The sequence below is a fragment of the Polyodon spathula genome, chromosome 22, assembly GCF_017654505.1.
Source record: "Polyodon spathula isolate WHYD16114869_AA chromosome 22, ASM1765450v1, whole genome shotgun sequence".
NCBI classification, from domain to species: Eukaryota; Metazoa; Chordata; class Actinopteri; order Acipenseriformes; family Polyodontidae; genus Polyodon; species Polyodon spathula.
The window spans coordinates 19,928,940-19,953,850 of NC_054555.1; the positions used below are offsets into that span (position 1 = coordinate 19,928,940).

Below are 24,911 nucleotides of genomic sequence, written 5' to 3' on the forward strand. Positions count from 1 at the left end.
ACAGCCCCTGTAGTCTTGAGGGTCCAACGAAATCCTCATTGGTGAGTCGTCATAGAATACTGGTCTCTTCCACATTACTAAAAGAATACTGTAGCCCCGAAAGAGTCCAATGAAGAGCAACCAGACTAATCCCAGAGCTTAAATTAATGAGTTCTAAAGATAGGCTGAGAGAACTGAATGTATTTAGCACAGACAAAGCAGAATCGGGGGGGGGGGGGGGGGGGGACTTAATGTAATCTTTAAAATCTTAAAAGGAGTAGATAAAGTTTAACCTTACCAATACTTTAAGCACAACACAGAAAACAAGACCAGAGGACACACTGTTGAAAATGAAGTGGCGATTAGGACAGAGGAAAGAAGACACGTCTTCACTCAAGTGGTGAGGATATGGAATGGGTTACTTAGCCACGTTCTTGATGCTGAATATTCTCATGTTCTAACATCTTAGCCATTGTGCAGACCTAGTCCTGGAAAGGCAGTGATGGTTGGGTGGATATTGCTTTTTACTTTAGATGCTTATCAGCATTAGCACTGTTATTACTGCCCTTGTCTCATTTTTTTTTAATGAAATACATTATTTCCTGTGCTTTGCTTGTCTGATACAGCCAAGTTTTTTAAGTTTTTCTGAACTACAGCAGAGGAAGTGATGAGGTACTAGGAAGCAACAGACACTTTCATATTTTTGATATCTTTATACAAGTAAAAGTAGAGAATCACAAGAGGGGTACCAGGGATTATGTTTGTAGTGCTCATAAGGGGTAAGATAATATGTAAGTAAGCCTTGGTTATCACTCCCTCAGGGACCCTGATCCACTGATCGAGTCTCTTTGTCACACTATATGTAGTGAACATGATATCTGCCTTGATTTTGAACCAAACTTCAATAAACTTGTATCTTATACTCTTTTAGACATTTAGGATTGCAGTTGGATTCTAACTGAATAAACACAAATGTAAACTGTACATTCACTCTCACATTCTTTGTTTGAAGTACGGTGCGCAATAATGAAGACCATCTGAATGTCCCTGCACTGGTTTTAATTGTATAGAATAATACTGTGAAAGCCACTGAAGAACCTCAAAATGCCCTCTATCAATGAGAATAACTAATATATGGAACTCTGAAATGTACAGTAACTACCTGAATAATTATAGAAGGCTGTGTGGTCCAGTGGATGTTCCCGGTTCAAATCCCAGCTCAACCATTGACTCATTGTGTAAGTCACTTATCCTCCTTGTGCTCTGTCTTTTGGGTGAGATGTTGTTGTACGTGAATCTGCAGCTGATGCATAGTTCACACACCCTAGTCTCGTGATGGTGGTCCACTATGAAAGGTGTTACATAAAGATTATTATTATAATATTCCAGTATTTTATTTCTCTCCCTACATTCCTTTTCTTTTCGTAATATTCCCAGAAGAGCAGCCAAGCTATCAGTGTTCAGTAAAGGTTGTTTTGGTGGAATAGTTTGCATGCCTGCTTGTCCATTATGGTGCTGCATATTTACGAAGTGAAAGGCCTATGCAGTTCCCTCTCAATCAGGGTGATGTATGAGCTTGTTGATTGGTTGGACACATTACATGAACCAGAAGATGTGTTATCTGATGAAAATTGCTTAATTTAATATCCTGCTCCAACCAGTCTTTCGCTGTGTTTGGGATTTTGCCAGGGAATGATTTTACTTACCTGTCAAAAGGATGCAATTCACTCTTGTTCTCGTAGAGGGAGAAAGCACTATCTTCAGCTTGAGCTAGGGTGACAATGCAGTGGTACAATAGCTTACCACATTGCTCCAAATCTGATCTTTTCTGGTTTAGTGCTGAGCACAAATAGGGTCTATTCAATGAATCTAAGTGAGGGACGATCTCAATATTGGCATCATTAAAATAATATTAGAGTGGGCCCCTGAGTGGCTTACCTTGTAAAAGCATAGTAGATAAGGGGTTTGTATTCTGGGTGTGCCAAGTTGCCGGTCTTTACTGGGGACTCTACAGGGAGTGTCACGTTGGCTTTAGGCACAAACCATCAGGGACAGTTTCTCCACTTTAGAAGACCTTAATGGCATCCAGTGAGCTCAAGCTCCTGGGTGTAAAGAAGTGATTGGCTTGGTCATGAGATCAGTTGATATCCACTGATCTTCAATTCTCCTGAGATGCTGTGGGGAACTGCAGCGGTGAGGGATAAAGGGGATCTATCAAAAACAATCCTGAGACAAGGTTCATATTTCCCACATCTGAAGTAGTTTAAAAGGCAAACAGATTGCTGGGTTTAATAGTCATAAGCGTAGGGTACAAACGAAAGGAGGTTATGATGAAGTTTATTAATGCACTTCTTTACACAGAGCGATGAGGCTGCACAGGTCATTGCATTCCCATGGGCTAGAGAGTGAAAATCAACTGGGGTTGTCTGGGTGACTGCATTGAGCTCTTTTCTTTCCTTTGTGTGTAGTTCAGTGGCTTTTACAAATGCATGTGTTTAGCTTATATGTTGATTATGGTATACCATTGTTTTGTCAGTTTTTGAAAATCATCAAAATTATTGATCACAAAAAAGAAGATGAAATCATCCAGCAACTAGAATTAGAAAGTGCAAAAATGGAACATGATCCCACGTGGAATTGTTGCCAGACTAAAGGTTAATAGGTTGTTCCAGTTCACAACCATTGCTCTCAAAGTCAGTGGAAGAGAAACAGGCAAAGAGGGACTGAGAAACAAATGCGATCAACAGCCTCATGTCACTATTGCTGTTCCATACTGTCATCTCACCAAAAGCACAACAGAAACAAATTGGACAGAATATCCATCATTTAAAAAGGCTATCTTCTTTAGCGATAAGATAGAATAAATAGGATGTATAAAATGATATAATTTTCTTACCCATGTATCATTGTTTGGTTGCCAATTCTTATTTTGTTTTTCATCACATCCTTGAAACTTATATTTAAAAGTCTCAGCTAGGTTCATAGACCATTACAAGATGCTTCTAGTTAGTTCCACAAAAAGCTTTTCATCAGTGTGAGTTATTATTTTATTGGCCTTGCTTTCAACACTTGTGCGATTTTCCCTGCTGACAACTTCATTGTGTAGGGCTAGTTGAGTTAATTGCTGCTGCTAATGAGATGCAAACTTTTTAAAATATGTTTCCAGGATACCCAAGATTATACACTGGCTAGACAAATTGTTCGTGCGAAAATTACCAAAGAATTAAAAGAAAAATATACATCAATGATAATTTAATTATTAAAGTAAAAAAATATAATGTTCTATGTGATGCCAGTGTCAGTGGTTGTAAATACATCATATGATAAGAACTAACAGAACAATTAGAAATTGATGGTATGTCTATCTCTCTTTATTTCACCTTAATTTTAGTCAGATGGGGAGTGCCACACACTGGTTTCATTTTTCTTTAAAATGATTCTTTGTTTTAATAATATTGACCACTAATAATAATAATAATAATAATAATAATAATAATAATAATAATAATAATAATAATAATAATAATAATAATAATCACATTCACACATTAAATTAAGATTTTGTTAAAACTGAAAATCAGTTAAAAGTATATTAAACTAATTTTCTATAATAAATATGTGTAGATGTATTATTTTTGAATAATTTACATATTAAACTAGATCACATATAAACATTCACTGTTAAATGTCTTTTTTATTTGTTTTTTTAGTTTGTCGTGTACGCAGACTATTTTGCTGTTTTATTTATTTTATTTCATCTCCTCAAAAGGAGGAAAAGCAGACAGTATTTTCTTTTCATGACTAGATATTGGTGTATTTTTTGTATGTACTCATGCTGTATTCATGTCGTTTGCTTCGCTACCGCTGTGCATAGCCCTTAAGTTTAGGTCAGTGGCGTAGCTGTCAGCCATGTGCAAAAATCTTGATTCTCCCCAAAAACACACAATCTAGCGGTCTAGGTTAAGATTTTTCATGAATCCCAGGGTTTTTCAGCAGGGGTCTCGCTGGTATGAACACTTAGGGGTTAACATGTCTGGACATGAATGAACTTGTTTGCAGAGGGAGGGCAATCATTAGAACAGCACAGCGCCCGTGAAGAATCGAGTTCAGGACGGGCTTTGTGGCAGTGAAAACACAGCCTTAGTTTATATCTCTCTTTAAAAAATATGCTTAAATTGACAAAGCTAACAAAATAATTCCATTTTTTGTACAGGATATCTCACATGTTCCTATGTGAAAGAAGCATACATTATGTTAAAAGTGTATGTTTTTTAACAGTATTTCTTTCATAGCGCTTTGTTTCACTTTTTTATCCTGCACTTTCTGTTGAAGGAATACATGTGACTTGATTCTGGATTTTTTGTACGAAAAACTATTCAGAATTTTTTATTTTTTTAGACAAGAACTCTTCCTGAGTGTATTTTTTCAAAGGCTTCATCTTGGATAATTTATTTGGGGTGGGTTCTAGCTGGACATCACTGTTTTAAAGGGTCAGCGACACAGGGGAAAGAGTTAATGATCTTCAGTTCCTGCTGGATAGCAAGCCTTTCAGGTTTGATAAGAAGTTTTGGTGCAAGGCAGGTACCACAAAGATCAAAGTTTTACCCAGAACCAGAACCTGGCTAATCAGGTGTCAGGGTTGAAAGTTGTTCTGCTGCGGAGGCTGGCTTTAGTTCACTGCTGCTTTTTACTTTATGTCCGTCTTCTTTCAAAGAGAGATGCCTGGGAGTTGTTAGTAACTAGCTTCTGGTGGACAGATTTATTTTTCCCTTTTTATTTTAGTAATCACAGATACAGTAACAGATAAGGGTCTTAAGTCATATTACCGCAGTAAACATGTATACGTGTTAGCGATTGAGGGGGGATCATTAAAAAAAAAAAATGTTATACAATATTTGTTAGTAACTTGCAAGTTAATGCATTATGTGACCTGACCCTGTGCTCTAGTCATCCATATGCAGCATCTGCATTTTCCTCAGATCTGCCATACACTTTCTTTGGCATGCAGTGATGCAGTCAAGTGGAGTAAATGTCCTTTTATATGTAGAAAGCGAGTTTGGTGCCTGTGACCAGAATAACTGTAGTGGTGACGTCAGACCCGGAAGAACACAGAAACCAAAACAGGTAACGGCGGTGAACCTGACACGCTGTTTTATTAAATAATAAACAAAGAAAAGATTTAAACAAAACAAACAACTGAAAATAAAGGCCGCATTGGCCAAACAAACAGACAGACAAAACGCAAAACGGACGTGGACGAACCCAACAAACAAGTATCGTGCTGGTTTTTAGCCAGCACACTGTAACAATTGCTTATATTTTTTCCTCTCTCTCACCCGTTCTCCACTTCCTGAACACACAGCCCCGAGTGAGGGAAAACATGTTGCTTTTATGCAGCTGTACCGAGACTCGACTGCTAATCAATCATTCAATTGGAGTCTCGGTACAACTGCATGTGAATTAATTAAGTGTAATTTCCCGTGCTCAAATATTACATTTTACCTGCACGTGAAGTGTTGTGCAATCTCGTGCCTAAATACAAATATACATTTTATACACTTTTGCTCATAACCCATATTTATATCCCATGTATTTTATACATAAACACCAACATTAACACACTACATACAACATAAAACACTAATAAACCTAAAGGGGCGGGGCACTCCACCAGAGTGCCTCTGCTGCTTACGGAAGCAATTGGAGATAGGGACATTGTCCCAGTGGAAAATAGGTAATAGTTGGTAATAGGTAATACACAATGATCTAATTAACAGTTTAAAATCTTCAAATCAATTGTAAATACCACTGACATGGTACTGCAGTAAGCAGTGACCCAATATTATTGTCTCTACAGTAAGGATGGAGATCTGATTCTATTTCTGTGACAATGTCTGCTCCAGTTGTCACAGTCTTATTGTATTAATGTAACTCACTACTTTCCTCAAGAAAAATACTAGAACAAAATTTGAATGAAAGCTTTAAATAGCGGCTTTAACAATTAATAGTAATCATTTTTCATTGTATTTGATATTTCTTAACAAAAATACAGTTCTTCAAGTAGGATACACCTTTTTCTGTTAGAAAATATCTGAACACAGACTACCATACTTTAAGGAACACTCATTAGTCCAAGATTAGTGCTAATCGGGATCTTTGCAAATAGTCTTTAATGTTTAAAACAGACTAGACAACACTACTGCAATATACATTTTTAACAGTACATTCTTAGGCCTTTGGTCTCACCTTTCGAGGTACCCCTGCCCATGAACTGGCCAACAGATAAGTGAAGAGGCCGACCACAGGGAAGCCATGGTCAGGAGGGCATGACTGAGGATCAGACTTCTCTTGCTGATCATTGGATGTATTGTTTATCAAGGGGACAAATAACAAACTAGCTATTTGATTGTCAATTTAATCTGGGATTGGAAGCGCCTGAAATAAGCTTCATGTTTACATGCTATGATCTAAAGTTAAAGTGAGTTTCCTGCCAGAACCATCACTTCACTCAATTTTTAATTGCAACAGACCTCTGATTAGAGTGCATTACTGTACCTCAGCAGCGGACCTTGTCTGTCTGGTAAGCACCGTCACCTATGGCTTGCTATTGCATCTCATACAGAGTTCTTGGGCTGGTCTGACAGTTCTTTCCCCGGGTCGGGAAGTCAGCCAGTCTGGAAGAAGGTGAGACTCCATTGCAAGAACATATTGACCCAGAATGGAAACGAAGTGGCAGACACAGATTGGAGAGGAGGTCATGCTTGACTGAGTAAAAGCGGATGGAGAATTGCAATATGTTCCTTCGCATTCATTTGTAGTGAATAAGAACCAAGGACAGTAAAAGTGACTATAATTTTTAAATCTTGAGAGTTGTGTTTTTGTTTGTTTGTAATTTTCTAGTCTTGTCTTCTACATTACCAAACAGTTAACACAGTTCTGAATCTGTCGCCAGGGGTCAGAACAAAACCTGACAACGCTGTACCTTTGTAACAAATATAAAACTGTATCAGCCACCATGAGCATTACTGCACACACCAATGACTAGTGACCATGTCAGTATTATTGTGGGACGAATATTGTTTATTATTTGGGACTGTCTGTTCTTGTATTATGTAGCTCATGCTGTACACATTGGTCTGTACTGCCGGGGAATTATTGTTTGGTCGTCAGACCTGGAAATACAAAACAAAAACCATTTCCAAACTGGATTATAAATTATCTCTATTTTTTTTGAGGATTGACAATGGATAATTGCAAAGCATATGACATGGTATATTTAGATTACCAGAAAGCTTTTGACAAAGTCCCATATAAAAGATTAATTCTCAAGCTGAACGCTTGGTTAACATGTAGAAAACAAAAAGTACTGATTAGAGGAGAAACCTCAAAATGGAGTGAGATAACCAGTGGAGTACCACAGGGATCAGTAGTAGGTCCTCTGCTATTCCTAATCTACATTAATGACTTAGATTCTGGTATAGTAAACAAAGTTGTTAAATTTGTAGATGATATAATACTAGGAGGAGTTGCAAACACTGTTTCAGCAGCAAAGGTCATTCAAAATGATTTACACAGCATTCAGAACTGGGCAGACACATGGCAAATGACATTTAATTTAAAAAAGCGTAAGATACTGCACATAGGAAATAAAAAGGTCCCTTATAAATACCACATGGGGGACTGTGACAGAAATACAATGAGATCTGGTTGTAAATCTCCCATGTATCTTAACGGGCTGGTCTGGCAGTTCATTTCCGAGGTCGGGAAGTCGTCAGCCTGGATGGAAGCGAGACTCTGTTGCAGGAACGTATTGACCCGGAAGGTAAACGAGGTAGCAGCTGCAAGCTATAGATGCAGCTGTAATAGTTTACCAAGGGATCATGCGGGGTAGCATAAAAGGGGCCAGAGAAACGCTAATCTTTTCCTTCACTTGGGTTGTATACGTAAACCTGGAAGGACTGAGAGCTGCAGTAGAAACTGACAAGGAATATTCGTGACTGTTTGTTTGTTTTCAGTGTTAGTAATTGTCTTGTTTCTTGTATCACTAGACAGCTAAACAAGTTCTGAAGCTGTCGCTTTTGGGCCAGCACAAGCCGGAAATGCACTGCATGAACTGTCGCCAAATAAGCTGTTATCACTCACAACGAGCACTATTACAAGCACCCAGGACTGATGACCGTGTTATTTTCCATCATAAAAAAACAAATAAGTAGAGACAGACTGCGAAATGGGAGGGAGCATCTTTGAGACAAGGCTGGGGTCTGGTAGGACAGTGCTTGAATGGTAACAAACGCCAGTCAAAGGGAGTCGGAACACAATGTGACCGAGAGGGTGAGGTTATTGGGCCAACCAGGGCAAATAATACTCTGGCCCCTCTCAATGTACCGGACATGTGGTACTCAAGTGTGGACATAGTGTGGCGGCAACAGAAAGACCCGTCACTAGTGCATGCTGGTCGGTCTATTGAAGTTAAGGATATTGAGGGCCCTGGGGTGCTAATATATCCATATTCTAGTATCATGGGGTGATTACTGTATAGAGTAAATCTAGCTGCGGGCACAGGACAGCCTGTAACACAATTATTGGTTCCCTAATATTGTCGGACCAAGGCCATGAGGCTGGCGCATGATATCCCTTTTACGGGGCACCTCGGAGCTGAGAAGACAAGGGAGTGGATATTGGCATGATTCTATTGGTTAGGTCTTCATACTGATGTGTTGAGGTATGTAGCCACATGCCAAGACTGCCAGCGAGTAGCGCCGGGTCGAGTGCCCGCTACCCCTTTGGGTCCACTGCCGATTATTTCCACCCCCTTTGAACGCATTGCAATGGACATAGTGGGCCCTTTGCTACCTTCTGACTCTGGGTATACGCATATATTAGTAGTGGTAGATTATGCAATGTGATACCCAGAGGCAGTTCCACTGAGATCCACTAGTGCTGCTGCAATAGCCAATGAATTAGTACAGATTATGGCTAGAGTAGGGATTCTCAAAGAGATTTTGACTCATCATGGAACCAATTTTCTGTCTAACACAATACAGCAGGTGAATAAAATATAAAAAAATATGTCCCATAGGGAAGTCTCTTTATCATCCACAGATGGACGGTTTGGTGGAACGCTTTAATCAAACCGTGAAGGTGATACTGAGACGGTTTGTAACACAAGACCAAAAATATTGTGCATCACTTCTTCCCTACTTCCTTTTCGCAGTGAGAGAAGTACCGTCAAGTTAGATAGGGTTCTCCCCCTTCGAGCTCCTGTATGGCCAACGGCCTTGCGGCATCCTCGATCTGTTGAGAGAGGGGTGGCAGGAGCACAAAGGCTCGTCCAAAAATGTAGTGAAGCATGTGCTCCTACTAAGAGATCACCTGGATTTGGTCAGTCCTTTGGCCCAGGACAACCTCAGATCAGCTCAGCACCAACAACAGCAGCATTACAACAAAAATACACTAATTTGAACCTTTCGACCTGGAGACAAGGTAATGCTGCTACTTCCCTCATCAGAATTTCGAAACTGTGTGCTAAATGGCAGGGGCCATATGAAGTGATTCGGGCTATAGGGAAATTAAATTAGACAGCCCGATCGTTGTAATGAATGTAAAATGTATCTTGTAAATTTATTAAAGCCCTGGCAGGCAAGGGGGGTCTTGTTCATAGCCCCAGGCAATATAGAGGATGATTTAGGCTCCTGTCTAAAGACTCCTAGCACAAAAATAATTTCGATGGGGGAACAATTGGGTCCATATCAGCAATGGGAGCTACGTAAGCTTATTGAGGATTTCAGCAATGTTTTTTCTGACTTGCCCAGCAGAATTAATTTGGATGAATTTGACATTATCTCTCCACCAGGTGTCACAGTGCGAAAGAGATTGTACCAGATCCTAGAAAGTCAAGAAGTGGCGTTCGCAAAGAGGTATGGGATATGCTTGAGCTTGGGGTGATTGAGCCTTCCAGAAGTGAGTGGTGCATTCCTATTGTCGTAGTGGCCAAGAAGGACGGCACCAACCGCTTCTGTGTAGATTTCAGAAAGGTAAACACTATTGCCAAGTTTAATGCTTACCCCATGCCTTGGGTCGACGAACTTCTAGATAGACTGGGAAAAGCGAGGTTTATCTCCACTCTGGACCCAACGAAGGGATACTAGCAGATCCCCTTAACCCGCAGCTCTAGAGAGAAAACTGCATTTTCAACACCAGAAGGGCTGTTTCACTTTAAAACCATGCAATTGGGCTACATGGTGCGTCCGCTGCCTTTCAGAGACTGATGGACTAGTCTTTACACCCACATCATGAATATTCAGCCGCGTATATTGATGGCGTGGTTATTTACAGCTCCACCTGGCGAGAGCATTTGACTAGGATTGCAGCCGTCCTTCAGTATCTAAAGGCAGCCCGGGTGACAGCTAAATTGAGGAAATGTGCGTTTGCCAAAAAAGAAACTCAATATTTGGAATTTTTAATGGGGAATGGAAGGATGAGACCCGTAGTCACTAAAATCCAGGCTTTGGTTGACTCAGCCATCCCCAAAACCAAGACTCAGGTGAGGTCACTACTGGGATTAGTCGGTTATTACCGCTGCTTTATCCCCAAGTATGCCACAGTGGTTAACCTGTTAGTTGACCTCTCCAAAAAGATTGCTCCAAATTTAATTAAGTGGTCAGCTCAGTGTCAGGGTTTTTTTAATGCCACTAAGCATAGACTTTGCCAGGCACCCACTCTTATCACACCAGATTTCACCAAGAAATTCATCCTCTACACTGACGCATAGGATGTAGGTTTGGGTGCTGTCTTGTCCCAAAAGGTAGCTGGAATAGAACACCCAATACTGTACATCAGCAAAAAGATGCTACCTCGGGAACGCAACTACTCCGTAGTCGAAAAGGAGTGTTTGGTAATTAAATGGGCTACTCACTCTTTACGATACTACCTGCTGGGGCACTCATTTGATTTTGTCACAGATGACTCCCCACTCAAGTGGTTAAGCACGATGAAGGACAGCAATGCCCGAATAACTCGGTGGTATCTGGCATTGCAGCCCTTCATGTACCATATGGTACACCGTGCGGGAAAGGACCATCAAAATGCGGATTATTTTTCCCGGGAGGGGGGAGTAATGGGAAAGGTAGATTCAGCCGAGTGTACCTTCGGCTCCACTCTGACCGGTGGGATACGTCACAGAAATACAATGAGTTCTGGTTGTAAATCTCCCTCTCGACCTGTGAGAGTGCTAAATAGTGAAAGGAAAAGTATCTGGATGGTCTGACCTGACAGTTAGTTGAAAGCGAGACTCTGTTGCAGGAACTTATTGACCCAGAAGGCAAATGAGGTAGCAGCTGCAAGCTATAGATGCAGCTGTAATAGTTTACCAAAGGATCATGCGGGGTAGCATAAAAGAGGCCAGAGAAAAGCTAATCTTTTCCTTCGCTTGGGTTGTATACGTAAACCTGGAAGGACTGAGAGCTGCAATAGAAACTGCCAAGGAATATTCGTGAGTGTTTGTTTGTTTTGAGTGTTAGTAATTGTCTTGTTTCTTGTATCACTAGACGACTAAACACGTTCTGGAGCTGTCGCTTTTGGGCCAGCACAAGCCAGAACTGCACTGCACGAACTGTCACCAAATAACCTGTTATCATCCACCACTAGCACTACTACACGCATCCGGGACTGCTGACCATGTTTTAGTATTGTGGGGCGGATAATGTTTATTGTTTGGGACTGTACGCCCATTTGTTTGGCTCTGCGCATTACACATTGTTGTGTATTGCCAGAGCGTTTTCCTTTTGTTGGTCAGCAAACCCGGATTATAATTAAACCCCTGTTTCCTACCGGATTACAATTGTTTGTGATTTCTTCTGCACGCATCAAATCTCCACCTGTTCATAATCACAGGCAAAATTGCCACAGAGACGTTGAAATTGAAGAAAGAATCTATGAAAAAGATCTAGGAGTTTATCTTTACTCAGAAATGTCTTTATCTAGACAATGTGGGGAAGCTATAAATAGGCCAAAAAAATGCTCAACTATATTGTAAAAAGTGTTGAAATTAAGTGAAGTAATGTCAAAACTTTTCAATACATTAGTAAGACCTTATCTAGAATATTGTGTTCAGTTCTGATCATCTCGCTACAAAAAGGATCCTGCTGCCCAAGAAAGAGTGCAAAGACGAGCAACCAAAATCATTCCTGATTTAAAAGGCATGTAATTTGCAGACAGGCTAAAAGAATTGAATCTATTCGGTATTGAATTGAATCGATCTGATTCAAGCATTCAAAATTCTTAAAGGTATTGACAATGTTGACTATTTCGAACTGAAAAAAGAAACAAGGAATTGTTGAATTGTTAAAGCATACTGAGTTTGTGTATAAAGCATGGTAAAAACTCAATATGGAACAGGTGATGTGATAAATGAGTTTTCTGTGATATGTTGTGGAATATGCGCTCTGATTGGCTGAAAGATCCTCTGCTGTCTAATTCAAGATATCCTCCTGTGATGTGCTGTAACTGAAAGCTGCTGCTGTTTCCTCAGAACACCTTGTAAACATGATGCTTCACCACGTTAATGGCTGAATCCGGTACAGAAAACACCAGTCCTTAGACAGCTGGACTCATAAAACCACATCTTTAGTGCTTGAGCAGGAACCTTTAAGCTTAGGTCATCAGATCATCTCTTAAGCTTATAATACTCTTCACCATAGCCAAGAACGCTAGTGACACTACAGGAGTGTTTTATGAGTGGAATCACCAGGGAGTGAGAGGGGCAGTCAGATCCATGTTTAGCTAATTATCTGGCTTTCTGTGAGACTACCAGATAATGGGAGTAATTAGCGGTGGCTGTAGAGAGGTTTATCAGGATCATAAAAAATGGAGAGCACTTGAACTCCTTCCAATAAAAATGAATGGAATAAATAATACAGATTCGTTTTTAGATTCAAATTTACTTTAATGATGAGATTCTGACATGTCACAATTTGCCTTTTAAATCAGCGAGAAAATAAAAATTAATTTAAAGCACATCTAATAATAATAGATATTTTGACTAAGGGGTATGAAATAAAAGACTACCGTAAAGCATTGCTTTCTCGATACCGCTAGATTTTACAGCACTGGGGAATCCTCTTGGATTGTGGCAGTCATCTGTTTTCAGTGGTAGTCCCTGGATAATCTTGAAGAGGTGAGCAATGGATTCCCCAGTGCTGTAAAATGATCCATTAAATTCCAGCTCAAAAACATAAGAACATTTCTGAATGAGAGGGCTAGTCCAGTTCCTAGTAGCTGACTGACTGATCTCAAAACAGGTCAAGTTGGGTCTCGATGTTTATCCTGGCAGGGTACAGGCTGATCAAAATCAGCACCTTAGTTTACATCTTATATTTGTATTATGGATATTGGTTTTACCACCAGCACAAAACTATAGCTAACAATCATATGCTTAGTAAATACACAGCTATGGCCAAAAATTTTTCAGTATCTAGAATTTTAGGATTGATACTTAATTTAAAAAAGAAAAAAAAAAAAACTGTAAGAACATAATTTTTATCTTTTATTTAAAATCAAAGAAATGATATCGCAAAAGTATACCGGAAGCCATAATAGTAGTACAGTTGACACAAAAAATGAGTTAAAACACTGTTTTTCCATCCTGTTTAGCACTAATGGGCATACTTTACCTAAGTAACATTAGTAATACAAAATTAAGGTTAATCAGGTTCTGTAAAGCTAAGTTATAGAAAATAATGTCTTTTCTGAGTCAAAATGAAAATGTTTCTGGGTCCTACTGATAATCTTCCGAAATCCTGTAGCGGCTATTGCCAACCACCTTTTCAAAGCCAAATACTGATTTTCTGCCCTTTGTCAGTTGGTGAGAAAAAACAATTACATTACAGTGTTCAATTGCTTTCTTCTGCATGATAATTGTACAGTTTTTCCTAAACTTTTCCCATGGTTAGAAGGTGCATTTATCATAATTTCTCTTGGTTTACCGTACCTCTGTAGGCTTTAAAATACCTATGTTTTACCATGGTTTCACTGTGCTTTTTACACAGTTTGCTAGGCTTTTAATGTGGTAAACTTTTGTAAGTGTAATGGCATCACATTTTTAAGTTGAAGCATAATTCTAGATTTGTATGCAGCAGGCATGGAACAAGTCCATGAAAGTACTATTTTGTATAATACAACAATCCTTTAGATCTGTGGAAATTAAATGAAAGTAGATTTGCTGCAATGGTTAGGAGCTCCTGGCTTTATGAAGAAAGCCTGTGAGGATTGTATGTCTCTCAGAGGTTAAGACACTAAACCAAGCTAATCTAATTCTGATCCCAGTGCCTACTGAGTAATGGATATGGTCAGCTGCTTGCTGTAAAGAATGAAGTGTAACCCCTCCCCCCCTGAATCTGTCTGTAGGAGAAACATTCATGTTTCAGGTTGTAAGCTGCCAGAGGCCCTCTCCCGAGCTGCCTGTCAAAGATCAAAGCACCTCCTTCTATTAAGCAGGCTTGGGAGGCAATAGCAGGCAATATATTTTTCTGGCTTCTTTTTGCTGTGATCTATTGAGCAGAACCGGTTAAACTGCACTGTAGCGTTTAATATTTATTTTTATGTTTGAAATTGACAAAGATTATCTTTCAGGCACTGCAAATTTATGGTTGCTTTCCCTTATAAAGGTTTTCCACAGTAAAAGCATAGCAAAGTTTAATAAAGCACAGTGTGAGCATAGCACATAGTAAAGCATTTTGAAAACATAGTAAACTATTAAAAATTGTGGGTAAATGTGGCAAAGTGCCTGGCCTTGTGTTATGTGTTAATGTTGGTGTATAGTCATTTGAACATGGGATATAAACGGGTCTGTGTAACACAAGTGTTAAAAATGTATAGTTGTATTTAGGCACGAGGATTGCACAGCACTTCAAGTGTAAGTAAAACGTAATAATATGTGAGCATGGGGAATTGCACTTTATTAATTAATGTGCAGTTGTACTGCGACTCCAATTGAATGATTGATTAGCAGTCGAGTCTCGGTACAGCTGCATAAAAGCAGCATGTTTTCACTCACTTGGGGTTGTGTGTTCAATGAGTGGAGAACGGGATTGGAGACAGAGGTAATACGAATAATAACAATAATATTAGTAGTTGTAGTCTTAGTAGTAAAAGATCTGCTCACCGTTTGTTTAGTCCATTTTGTTTGTCTGTTTATTTTGGCGAATGTGCTGTGTCCTGTTTTTGTTTGTTGCAACCGTTCATTTTCTGTCTGTCTGTTCACTCATTAAATGCTGAGCAAAACCATTCGCTCTGCTCCACCAAACTCCACCTCTCTTGTTGTTTATTTCCTGGCTCAGGTCTGACGTCACCCACTCTGGCCATCTTTATGACAGTAAATCATAGAATAACCACAGGTAAAGCATGGGAAAATGACAAATTTACAGTGATATTGTATAGGAATAACCCCTTGAGATAACTGCCATTATCAGCCAGGAAATTTAATTTGTTCTATTCTAGTATGGAGAGTGCTGGAAGTAGCTCATTACAATAAACATCAAGTATTGTATTGATTAATATAGTATATTTTCATTCAATAGTCTATCATACTGTACACTTCACCATGATACAAAGCTACAAAGATAATTTGCAGTGCTATGCAGGATAAGCAATATTTGTCTACTTTCTAAGTTAGAACATTTCAATACTGTATAATTGATATGCAGTTCTGGCATTTGCAGTTTGATTTTGTTTTTTTAAAAGGCATTTTACTTAAGGTATTGGATGACATCGGGGTGCTACTAATGAACGATACATTTTACTGCATCTGGACTTCATTTGGACTTAGTTCTGTTACACTGCAAGTGATTTGAGTAACCAGATCCCTCCACTCAGTACAGCAAGGGAATCCCTTAATTTTCTGGCTATTACTGCATCAGCGTATTCTTGGTTGTGAACTTGTATTTTATTTGATGGATCGCTTTTAGCTCAAATGTAGAAAACTCAGCAGTCTGGACAGTACTTTATTTGCATCATACATCATGTGGTGAAGCTGTTAAAAAGGCAAATACAATGTGGTTACATTGCCAAAAATGGGAATGCAAGTCTATGGAAGTTACTACACAACAGCGTCATGGCAACTAAGCAAATAGCAAAATAATAGCCGGGGCCGGCATTAGCGTTCTGTCAAGCGCTCGGGGCCCTGATGCCAGAGGGGGCCCCACACACATACAAATTAAAAAAAATATATTACTTCTGTAAAGTTTGTGTTCTGTTGTTTTCTGTTAATTGTGTACTTAGTAAGCTACAGTAAAAAAGAAAATGCACCAAAATCATACAGTTTAAATTAAAAATAATGTTTTACTATTTTTACATTGTACCGTAATGTGTACAATGCAACAGCATGATTTATTCTATTACTGGTAGGCTAAAGTAAAAATAAAGTGCGCTACAGGCATTAATTTGATTTGTGCATAGGCTTACAGTACAGATTATTTATTTATCAACCCTCAGATAAGGATGATTCAGAAACAACCAATGCAATTTCCTACTAAAACAAGAACCATAACTATATAAAAAATATATTATGCAGCTTATTGTTTTTATCTCTACATATAGATGAATATTTTGAATGCTGCTCTATACACACCCGGTTCAGCAGTCTCTATTTAGTCACAGTAATTCCATAGCTCTTACCTGCTGGGTACATCCATTCCTCCCAGGTGTGCAGTTTCGAAAGAAAGATATTATCATAAACATGTATTCTTATTTTACAACATGGTTTCTGGTACTAGACTAGATTCAATCTCTGTTTGCAATTCATGCTTTCAGATTGTGTTTCACTTTCTTGGTCACCTGGAAGGTGGAATTGTCCCCACCCCTTCAATGACTTCTACCCAGCAGCATGTATCACTTCTCTGTAATCCTCAGGTTTGACCTGCAACAAATAGTTCTGTTCTTTTACATTGACACGTAACAAAAACACACACACAGGTACTACAGTGAGGGAATTAATTCTCTGTGAAACAAAAGGAAGTGCTTGTGTTCGAGTTTGATGCTGGCATTCGGCTACAGCTTGTGATAGTAGTATAAATAACAAACAAACAATTTTTACTAGACAAACAAACAATCACAACACTCATTTTCTAGTATTACAGGTTTCTCCTTCTAGGTTGTTCTAACCATTTACAAAAGAACAGATCACTTTCACTACATCCCCTATTTATACGTCATGACCCCATGGTTACCAAGCACATCCGTTCCTCCAATCCACGAATGCCATGCCGTTTCCTGTCCGGGTCATTGAGTTCAGGTATCGTAGCTCCACCACTTTCCTATATGGTCGACTTCCACCTAACCCTGGGAATAAACTGTCATGCCATTTAGTCCAAGGTAATCTGTTCCCTTTACACAGTGCCCTCGCAGGTCGGGAGGTAGATTTAACACCAAGAACCATTCAATCTCTGTCACTCTGGATACATCGATAGCTAATGGAATTTGTAAATTCTAACTACAATATATATATATATATATATATATATATATATATATATATATATATATATATATATATATATATATAAATATATATATAAAATATATACATAGATAGAAAACAAAACATGGTGTAATAACATACACAGTGAAGGGCATATGCAGTTTCACAAGTTATCTGATTTTCTTAGAAATTGCTAAAAAGGGGGGTGATATCAAAGCTATAGTAATTATATATTTTTTAAATGATTGTAAAATCAAATTGACAACATATTGAGAATATTAGTCTGTATTAAATTAATAAAAATGAGTTCCTGTGTGTGCAGTGAAGCAAGTGATTTGTGTCTCATTTCTCGGGAAGCAGAGGGCTGGGGCTTGGCTGCTGTTTGTTATGTCTGCTGATTCATCACATGAACTCTTGACTCATCGAGGTCACAGGCACAGTACTGTAGAGTCAGATCTGAGGAGAACTATAGATGCTTCTCAAATGCATTAACAAGTGCACTTTGTAAGTTCCTTGTAAGTCTTCTTGGGACACTGTAAGGCTAGTCTCCTGGATGCCCTCACATGCACAAATATGACTAGTTTTACATTGTTAGGATATCATTTCTTTTTTTTTTTTTTAAATCATTGTTTAAAAGCAAAAAGATCTATAATGGGAATTTAGCCTATAGTGACGGACACAAATGAAATATTTACTATTGAAGTTGTTTCACCTTTAATGGAACAACCAGAGGTGATATTTGCAGAAATTAATTGTCATTGTCTTAAAAAATGAAACATTCAAGCTCTTAAAAGAAACTGATGTGTCTTGACCTCATTCCCTAAACTGGAAGTGCAGTGTGGAAGAGACTGCGAGATACGTTTGGCAGTGTTACTGTTTATAAAGGCTATGGGGAAAATATACAGTATATGTATTAAATGTCAAATCCATGTTTAACATATGTAATGTGTGCATCTTTCCTACAGGAAAATGTCAGCTCTATGAAGTGATGGTATTCTATACTAGATAAGATTTAATTAAATTATTTTATTAGTTATATGTACTATTTCTGAAATATGACAAAAGTGACCCCAAATGAGTTAATTTGTATTGAACGACGCCAGTAATTAAAGGTGACTGAGAGAATCTTAGAAGACAGCTATATACCAAATGTGAAGACACTGTCTCAAAGTCTATGACCTGGCTAGGGCTAACATATTCATGTTTAGATGAGAAGTATTTGTATAACATTATAAGATGAAACGTCCAAACATTTTTGTGTCTACATTTTAATTTTTTGTTCAATTGATTTGCATGTGTGGTAGTTTTGCCCCATTGCATGGTCCTATTGCCTGCATAATCATATTTGAAGGCAGTAGCAGAAAAATAAAAAGATGTTAAGAAAACATGCAGTCAGTGTGAATAAACCAAAATGTTCTTAAATTTATTGCAGTTCTGTATATACATTTGTGTTTATTTACACCAAAAACAACAAAGTAATCCATCTCTTTATACAACAATTACATTTTAACCAGACTTCTATAACACGTTTGTTTCCACTTCTTTTTTGTTCTTTAAAAAATCTAACAATATATGATTTCCAACAAACTAGAAACAATTGATTTGCATAATGCTAGAACAATAAATACTAATAATTAATACAAGCAACTGTCAATAAACAATACTTATTGCTTGATACATAATTTCATCTTTTTGTGTTTTTTTTTTAAATGACCATTTCTCCTTACAATAACTCTTAAAAACAAGCAAAATATTATAAAAAAGGGAACATACAAAGGTATTTAAGAGAAACTGAGGCTGTACTTTGCAGATCTCTTTAAACACACTGATCACTGTTATTATTTTTCAGGCATGATAATTAAGGAAATTAGCAGCACCTCAGAATAAAATAGACATTCAGTGTTATTGTATATGATATTCAGTTGATAGTACAAGACCAGGATAGTTTTTTCTTTTTCAAATATGCTCTGCACGATGGGAATTCTATACAGATAGGCATGGTGAGTAGGTTAGAGTATCACAGAATTAGAAACACATTACTGGGCTAAATATATGGAAATCAGTTGAGTGAAATCTGAATGAACTGTTAGCCACTAACTGTTGAGCTGCTGCTTTCAGATGCCTCCCTTTTTTGTTATTTTTCGGTTGAACTGGCTAGTAGGACTGAAGCTGAATTCCACCCTGCTCTCTCTTTATTGATTCATCAGGGATTTGTTTCAATCAAGTTTAACCTGGATGCTCTTTTATTGTTGTAAACAGAGACTCACCGACCCTGATCAGCACGAATACAGGACAACCTAATATTATTTTAGGTAAGATAGTCCAAGATTAGCACTAAACAGGGTTTGTGAAACCAGTCAAGCATTTTTATTTATTTTTTGACGTCCACTAAAAGGTGAAAACGCTGTGTTCTGCACTTTAGATTCAGTAGTTCAGGACAGTTCCCACAACTAATGGATCAGAAACTTATACTGCCTGGCCACGTTAGAATGTCATGTCTACCTGATTGGCTTAGGTATTGCCCTGGTATGGGGACAAGCAGATTACTTAATTATAGTTCTTGATTAAGTTCACCCAATGCTGTAACCTGAAGGTGATGGTTACTTTCAATAATGCACCTATCCACCATGTCAGAATTGTGCACAAATGATTTGAGGAGCTTGACATCAAGCATCTTCCATAGCCACCACAATCCTCAGATCTCAATCTAACTGAGCATGTTTGGGATGAAATTGAAAGATGCATATATCATTATGATCCTCTGCCTAGCTTGGCAATTGCGAAATGTTTTAAAGATTGAACAGATCCCTTGAGACATCATCCAACACCTAATGGATGCTACATTGTGTAAAGGCTGTGCTTAAGGGAAAACAATGTGACCCAACCTGATATGAGATACAGTGACCAGGCACTATATGTATGAATGAAGCCAGGCAATGGCAACCTAGGACCTGCGTCATCAAGCAACACCTTCCGTGCACACTGGTAAACTGTGTGATAGATGTTTTTTTTATTGTTATTTTGTTTTTCATTTTATGCATAGTCAGACATTTCTCCTTCAGTGTTTAAGTGCTTTTGATTATAGGTTTGGATGTTGAATTTCATAACAGAGATGCCAATCTCTAACCCTTGAAGTGGCTAGCTTGAAAAACATATCTGGTTCTGTTTATACTAGAAGAAATGCCAGTGAAATATGGAAAAGAAATCAGCTGTGCAAGAGCAGACAATAAAAAGGAGTAGAATATAAAAAAAAACAGCTTCAAAAACACTAGGACATTCATCAGCATCACACTGTTTATAAGTACCGCTGGGTTGTTCTAAGTGGATGAGCCGTCTCAGCTGTTTCTTTTTCTTTTTGTTCTTTTTTCTTCTTAGAACTAAATGCTTTGCTTGTGAAACACGTCAGTTTATTTCATTTTTTGTCTTTTTTTTTCAAGGGGGGGGGGTAAAAAATTCTATAGGATAAAAAACTGCTTGTTCGGTGACACTGTTTATAAAGACAGAGCTGTCTAAAGCAGACTTGAAGCTTTCTGTGGAAATACATTAATGCCAGTATTTCATTACCTTAAGATATGAGCAATTTCCACTGCTGTGTAACATCCCCCCATCTGTGTACATTGGTTTACCATAGTTAACCATGGTTGTTATGCTTTTACCACAGTAGTTTGATTATGCTAGACTTGAATATCAATAATGTATCTTCTGTTTAGATTGATATACATTTTGTCGTGTTTTTACTGTGCTTCACTAGACTTGTATCATTGTTGGTTATACCGCAGCAAACTTTTTAAGGGCTTTGTGATTCTTTTTAGACAATGTGAGCAAAAAGTGATAAGAAGACAAACATTTCTGCTATAACATTTCAACCTTTGTCTAGCTTAAAATGTATGATTGACTTGAACAATGTGATCCCTGCAATTACTACAAAAATAATATTTCATTTCTATATATTTCTTTAAAAATCCCATGAATCTATACAAGTTCACTGTAGCTAACTCAACGTGTAGGTAGATGTATGGTGAGTACAACATAAACGGCTGACTTATCGCTTAATAATACTGGTGTAGGCATGCTTGACTTTATCTCAACTGTAGCAATTAGCAGTCATAGGATAGAGTCAATCACACATTAACTTTATTTCATGTCCACGGCACTATGTAATTTACATTAGACCAGTGATTAGCTATAAAGCAACTTGACACTTTGTGCTACTGCTGTGAAAAAGTGCAATTAACCTATTTTGTACCAAGAGAATCTATTCTTTTTCTGATGCATTGAGTCTATTTTACTAATCTTAACAGTCGCAGAGCTAGCCATTCTTTAACTTTTATAGTCCAACTGATGTTTCCTAAAAAGTGATGTACAATCACTAAGTGTTACAAAATATGTTGCAAAGAGTTCTGCAGTAGAGCATGTCTCATAGTTTTAAGATCTGTAGCTGTTTGGATCAATAAGATAGTACCACAATGTATCTATTGTACCTGAAATTGACTTGGCCCCTGTGTGCTGAATACACAGATGACAGTAAATAAAAGTTATGTAGTGCCAAATCATTCTAGGACCAGCTTGCCACACTTGTTTGACTGAATTCGGAGTTTTGCAACTTAACAGTGTGAACGGAGTGTACCGGTTCATAGTTCTAAGAACAAAAAAATGCAAAAGATTACAATAAAAACCCAAGCAGGGGTGAACTGAATACCCTTTGGCCATTTAAAGTTGCATGTCTTCATTTCAGGTCTGTGGGTCTTTTACCAACCTTGATCCTTATATCTGCAGATAAAAGTTCTTGTCTTCCAATCAACCTGTGATTTTATCGTCAGATGGCAAAGCAAAGCTATCATCTGACACCTTTTGATTTCCTCCTTAAAATTGTTTGTGTGGGTCCTATTTAACCTCTGTCCTTCCTATAAAGGAACATCTTTATATGGAGTCTCAAAAGCGGGTTTATTGAAAACATAGTAGAAACCAAGCAGATCTTCAGTGGCCATTTAAGCAGTGTTGTGCATAATTTTCGAAGGCAGCTTTGTTCTTGTGAAATGCAAAGATTGATTAACGTCATTTGATTTCATCCTATTTTTCTTGCCCCCTACCCCCTTTCCAATTAGCTGGTCTCATTCCACTCTGGCACGATGCTGACCCCGTGGATAGTATGACACTGGTGGGGGGAGAGATTGCGTGGCATGCCATGGGAGTACAGGTAGTCACTGCCTTGGAGCCCGCTGCTGGGGGACTGGATGCCCATCTGGGGTATGCACTGTCGAGCGATGGGCTGGTGGGGCACGGAGCTCTGGTACATGCTGTGGGTGTCTGTGATCTGGGAAGAGGCATGGCTGGCCACTCCGCTAAGCCTGGACATTAGTGGACCAGATGTGAAGTGGGCAGAGAAGTGCTGGTATGGCAGCTTTTCCATCGGCTGTATGGCAGTCACTGGGCATCCGCTGTAGGGTGGCACAGCGGCCCAGGTGTTGCAACTAATGTTCTCCAGACTAGGCACAGACTCTACCACTTGTGATGAGCTGGCATACATGCAGGCCTGACGCTGTGCCGACTCAGTCCTGTAGGAGGCAGCAGTCTGTCCTGGTGGATGGGAGTAGCCCCCTGCTCGGTAGTAGGAGTCCTCATCGCTGGGAGAGTTCTCGATGTATGCTTTCTTGTAAGTCGGGTCTCCTGGCTGACACTCTTCCTCTACTGCAGAGAGACAAAAACAAACACCCAGTAAAGTTTGTGATTAAATGGTAACCAGGTTTTCAGATTCACTGCTATGCTTAGTTTGAGCACTAGGTCTAAATACACTTGAGCTAGGTGACCAGCATTCATGGTATCAGTTGCATTTAATCAGATTTAGACAGGCTATTATATGAATATGTTAACAAAAGACTGATGTTGTCTTTCAAATGTACACATGGATGTTTGGTGAAGGCTTATATTTAATACAAGTATAACAACTCAAATCATTACTTTAGTGGTATTTAAATTAACCTTAAAGTATTTGTATAAAGTTGTATAAATATTTCTCGAAGTAGTTTTTATCAAGGTCACTTATTATTGTTATTAGAAATACTAAAAGTAATATAATAAATTCAATGACAAACATTTTGACTAAAACTCTTTCTCCATGTCTTGCACTGACTCCTTGTTAAAATGCATTAAGTTTCTTTCAGTATTTCTACCATTGAAAATTTCATAGTTATGGATGTTAGAATTCTTCATAAGTGGTATCTCCCAATAGTTCTGAAATATTTTACCATGTTAAACTATTTGCCTATACCTTTAAACAATCAATCATGACATACACGACATACTAAAGAAACATTTTTCTTCTAGACAAGCTTTCTGACAACATGTATTTAACAGTGAATATGTAACTGCCTGATTGCTTAGCACTGTTCATTTACCTTCGTGTGTTGAGGCCTTTCTCCTATAGGTGGCACTACTCAGCTGTACAGAACTCTCTAGACCAGTAGCAAACAGGTTTCTGACTTAAACTGATTACTCAGCTATTAACCGTTCATCTGAAGTTCTGAATTCATTTAAATTTTCTGTATTGATACATTCACATACAGTTGAGCAATGAACTATATAAACAAATACATATTGTAAAACGGAATACAAAGCAATTTAAGGATACATATTTACATGTCATTACTCTTGAAGGTTGACATATTTGGGGGAGGGAGGTTACTGAATTAACTTTAATCTTCACGTTCTAAGAAGAAAACACAATTTAGAGATTCTTCACTAAATAATGTATAACATTTTTTAATAATATCAAACTACATTAAATACACTTGAGTAATATAAGGAGTAATGTATACCCAACTGAATATTATAAGGCTCTACATTTTATAGAGGGATTCTTGTGACCCTATAAACTACAAGAGTATAGCTCATATTAATAAAAATAATTAAAAATAAATAAAAAAAATTGCATGAAATTAAAAAATCTGAACTTATAAAATAAGAAGGCTGAAGTTTTATTTTTTAACAAAAGAGGAACATTATCGCTCAAGATTATAAGGCTCAAATCTCCTGTTGTTTATACAGATGTAACATGTACTGCTAATTATAATATATTGATTTGCACAGTACATTAGCAATAGCAATTCCGAATTCTTTCATACTTGGTTTAAATCTGGCTTGTATGTATCTCATGGGGGATTACGTACTGTATCACTGTTTCAATGAAAGGCAGGAGTCTGGCACGGACTGTTCCATATACAGCAACTAGAAATGTGACTCCCAGTGAAGAGACCAGAGAAGAGAGACCCCTGACCCAGACCCTGGCCCTACCAGGAGATCAAGGAGCTGTGACTGCTGCGTCTTCACTGGCCTTGGATTCCAGGGCTGGGAAGTTGTCAACATTTCGTTCCTTGTTTTGCCAACTTTGAAATCTCAATTGAGACAGGATTATGAATTGATTTGTCTCCGTGCAGTGACCCCCATCAACTTCCTGATCTGC

At 38.2% G+C, this 24,911-nt stretch overlaps 1 protein-coding gene across 1 annotated transcript in view; it reads right to left on the reverse strand.

Moving 5' to 3' along the window:
* Positions 1-18,858: 18,858 nt before the first annotated feature.
* LOC121296882 (T-box transcription factor TBX5-like) overlaps positions 18,859-24,911 on the reverse strand; it is a 33,968-nt gene continuing 27,915 nt past the window's right edge. The window contains exon 9 of the mRNA XM_041222774.1: positions 18,859-23,140. Within this exon, the coding sequence (XP_041078708.1) occupies positions 22,554-23,140 (587 nt within the window). The 3' untranslated portion in view covers positions 18,859-22,553. The remainder of the gene's footprint in view (positions 23,141-24,911) is intronic.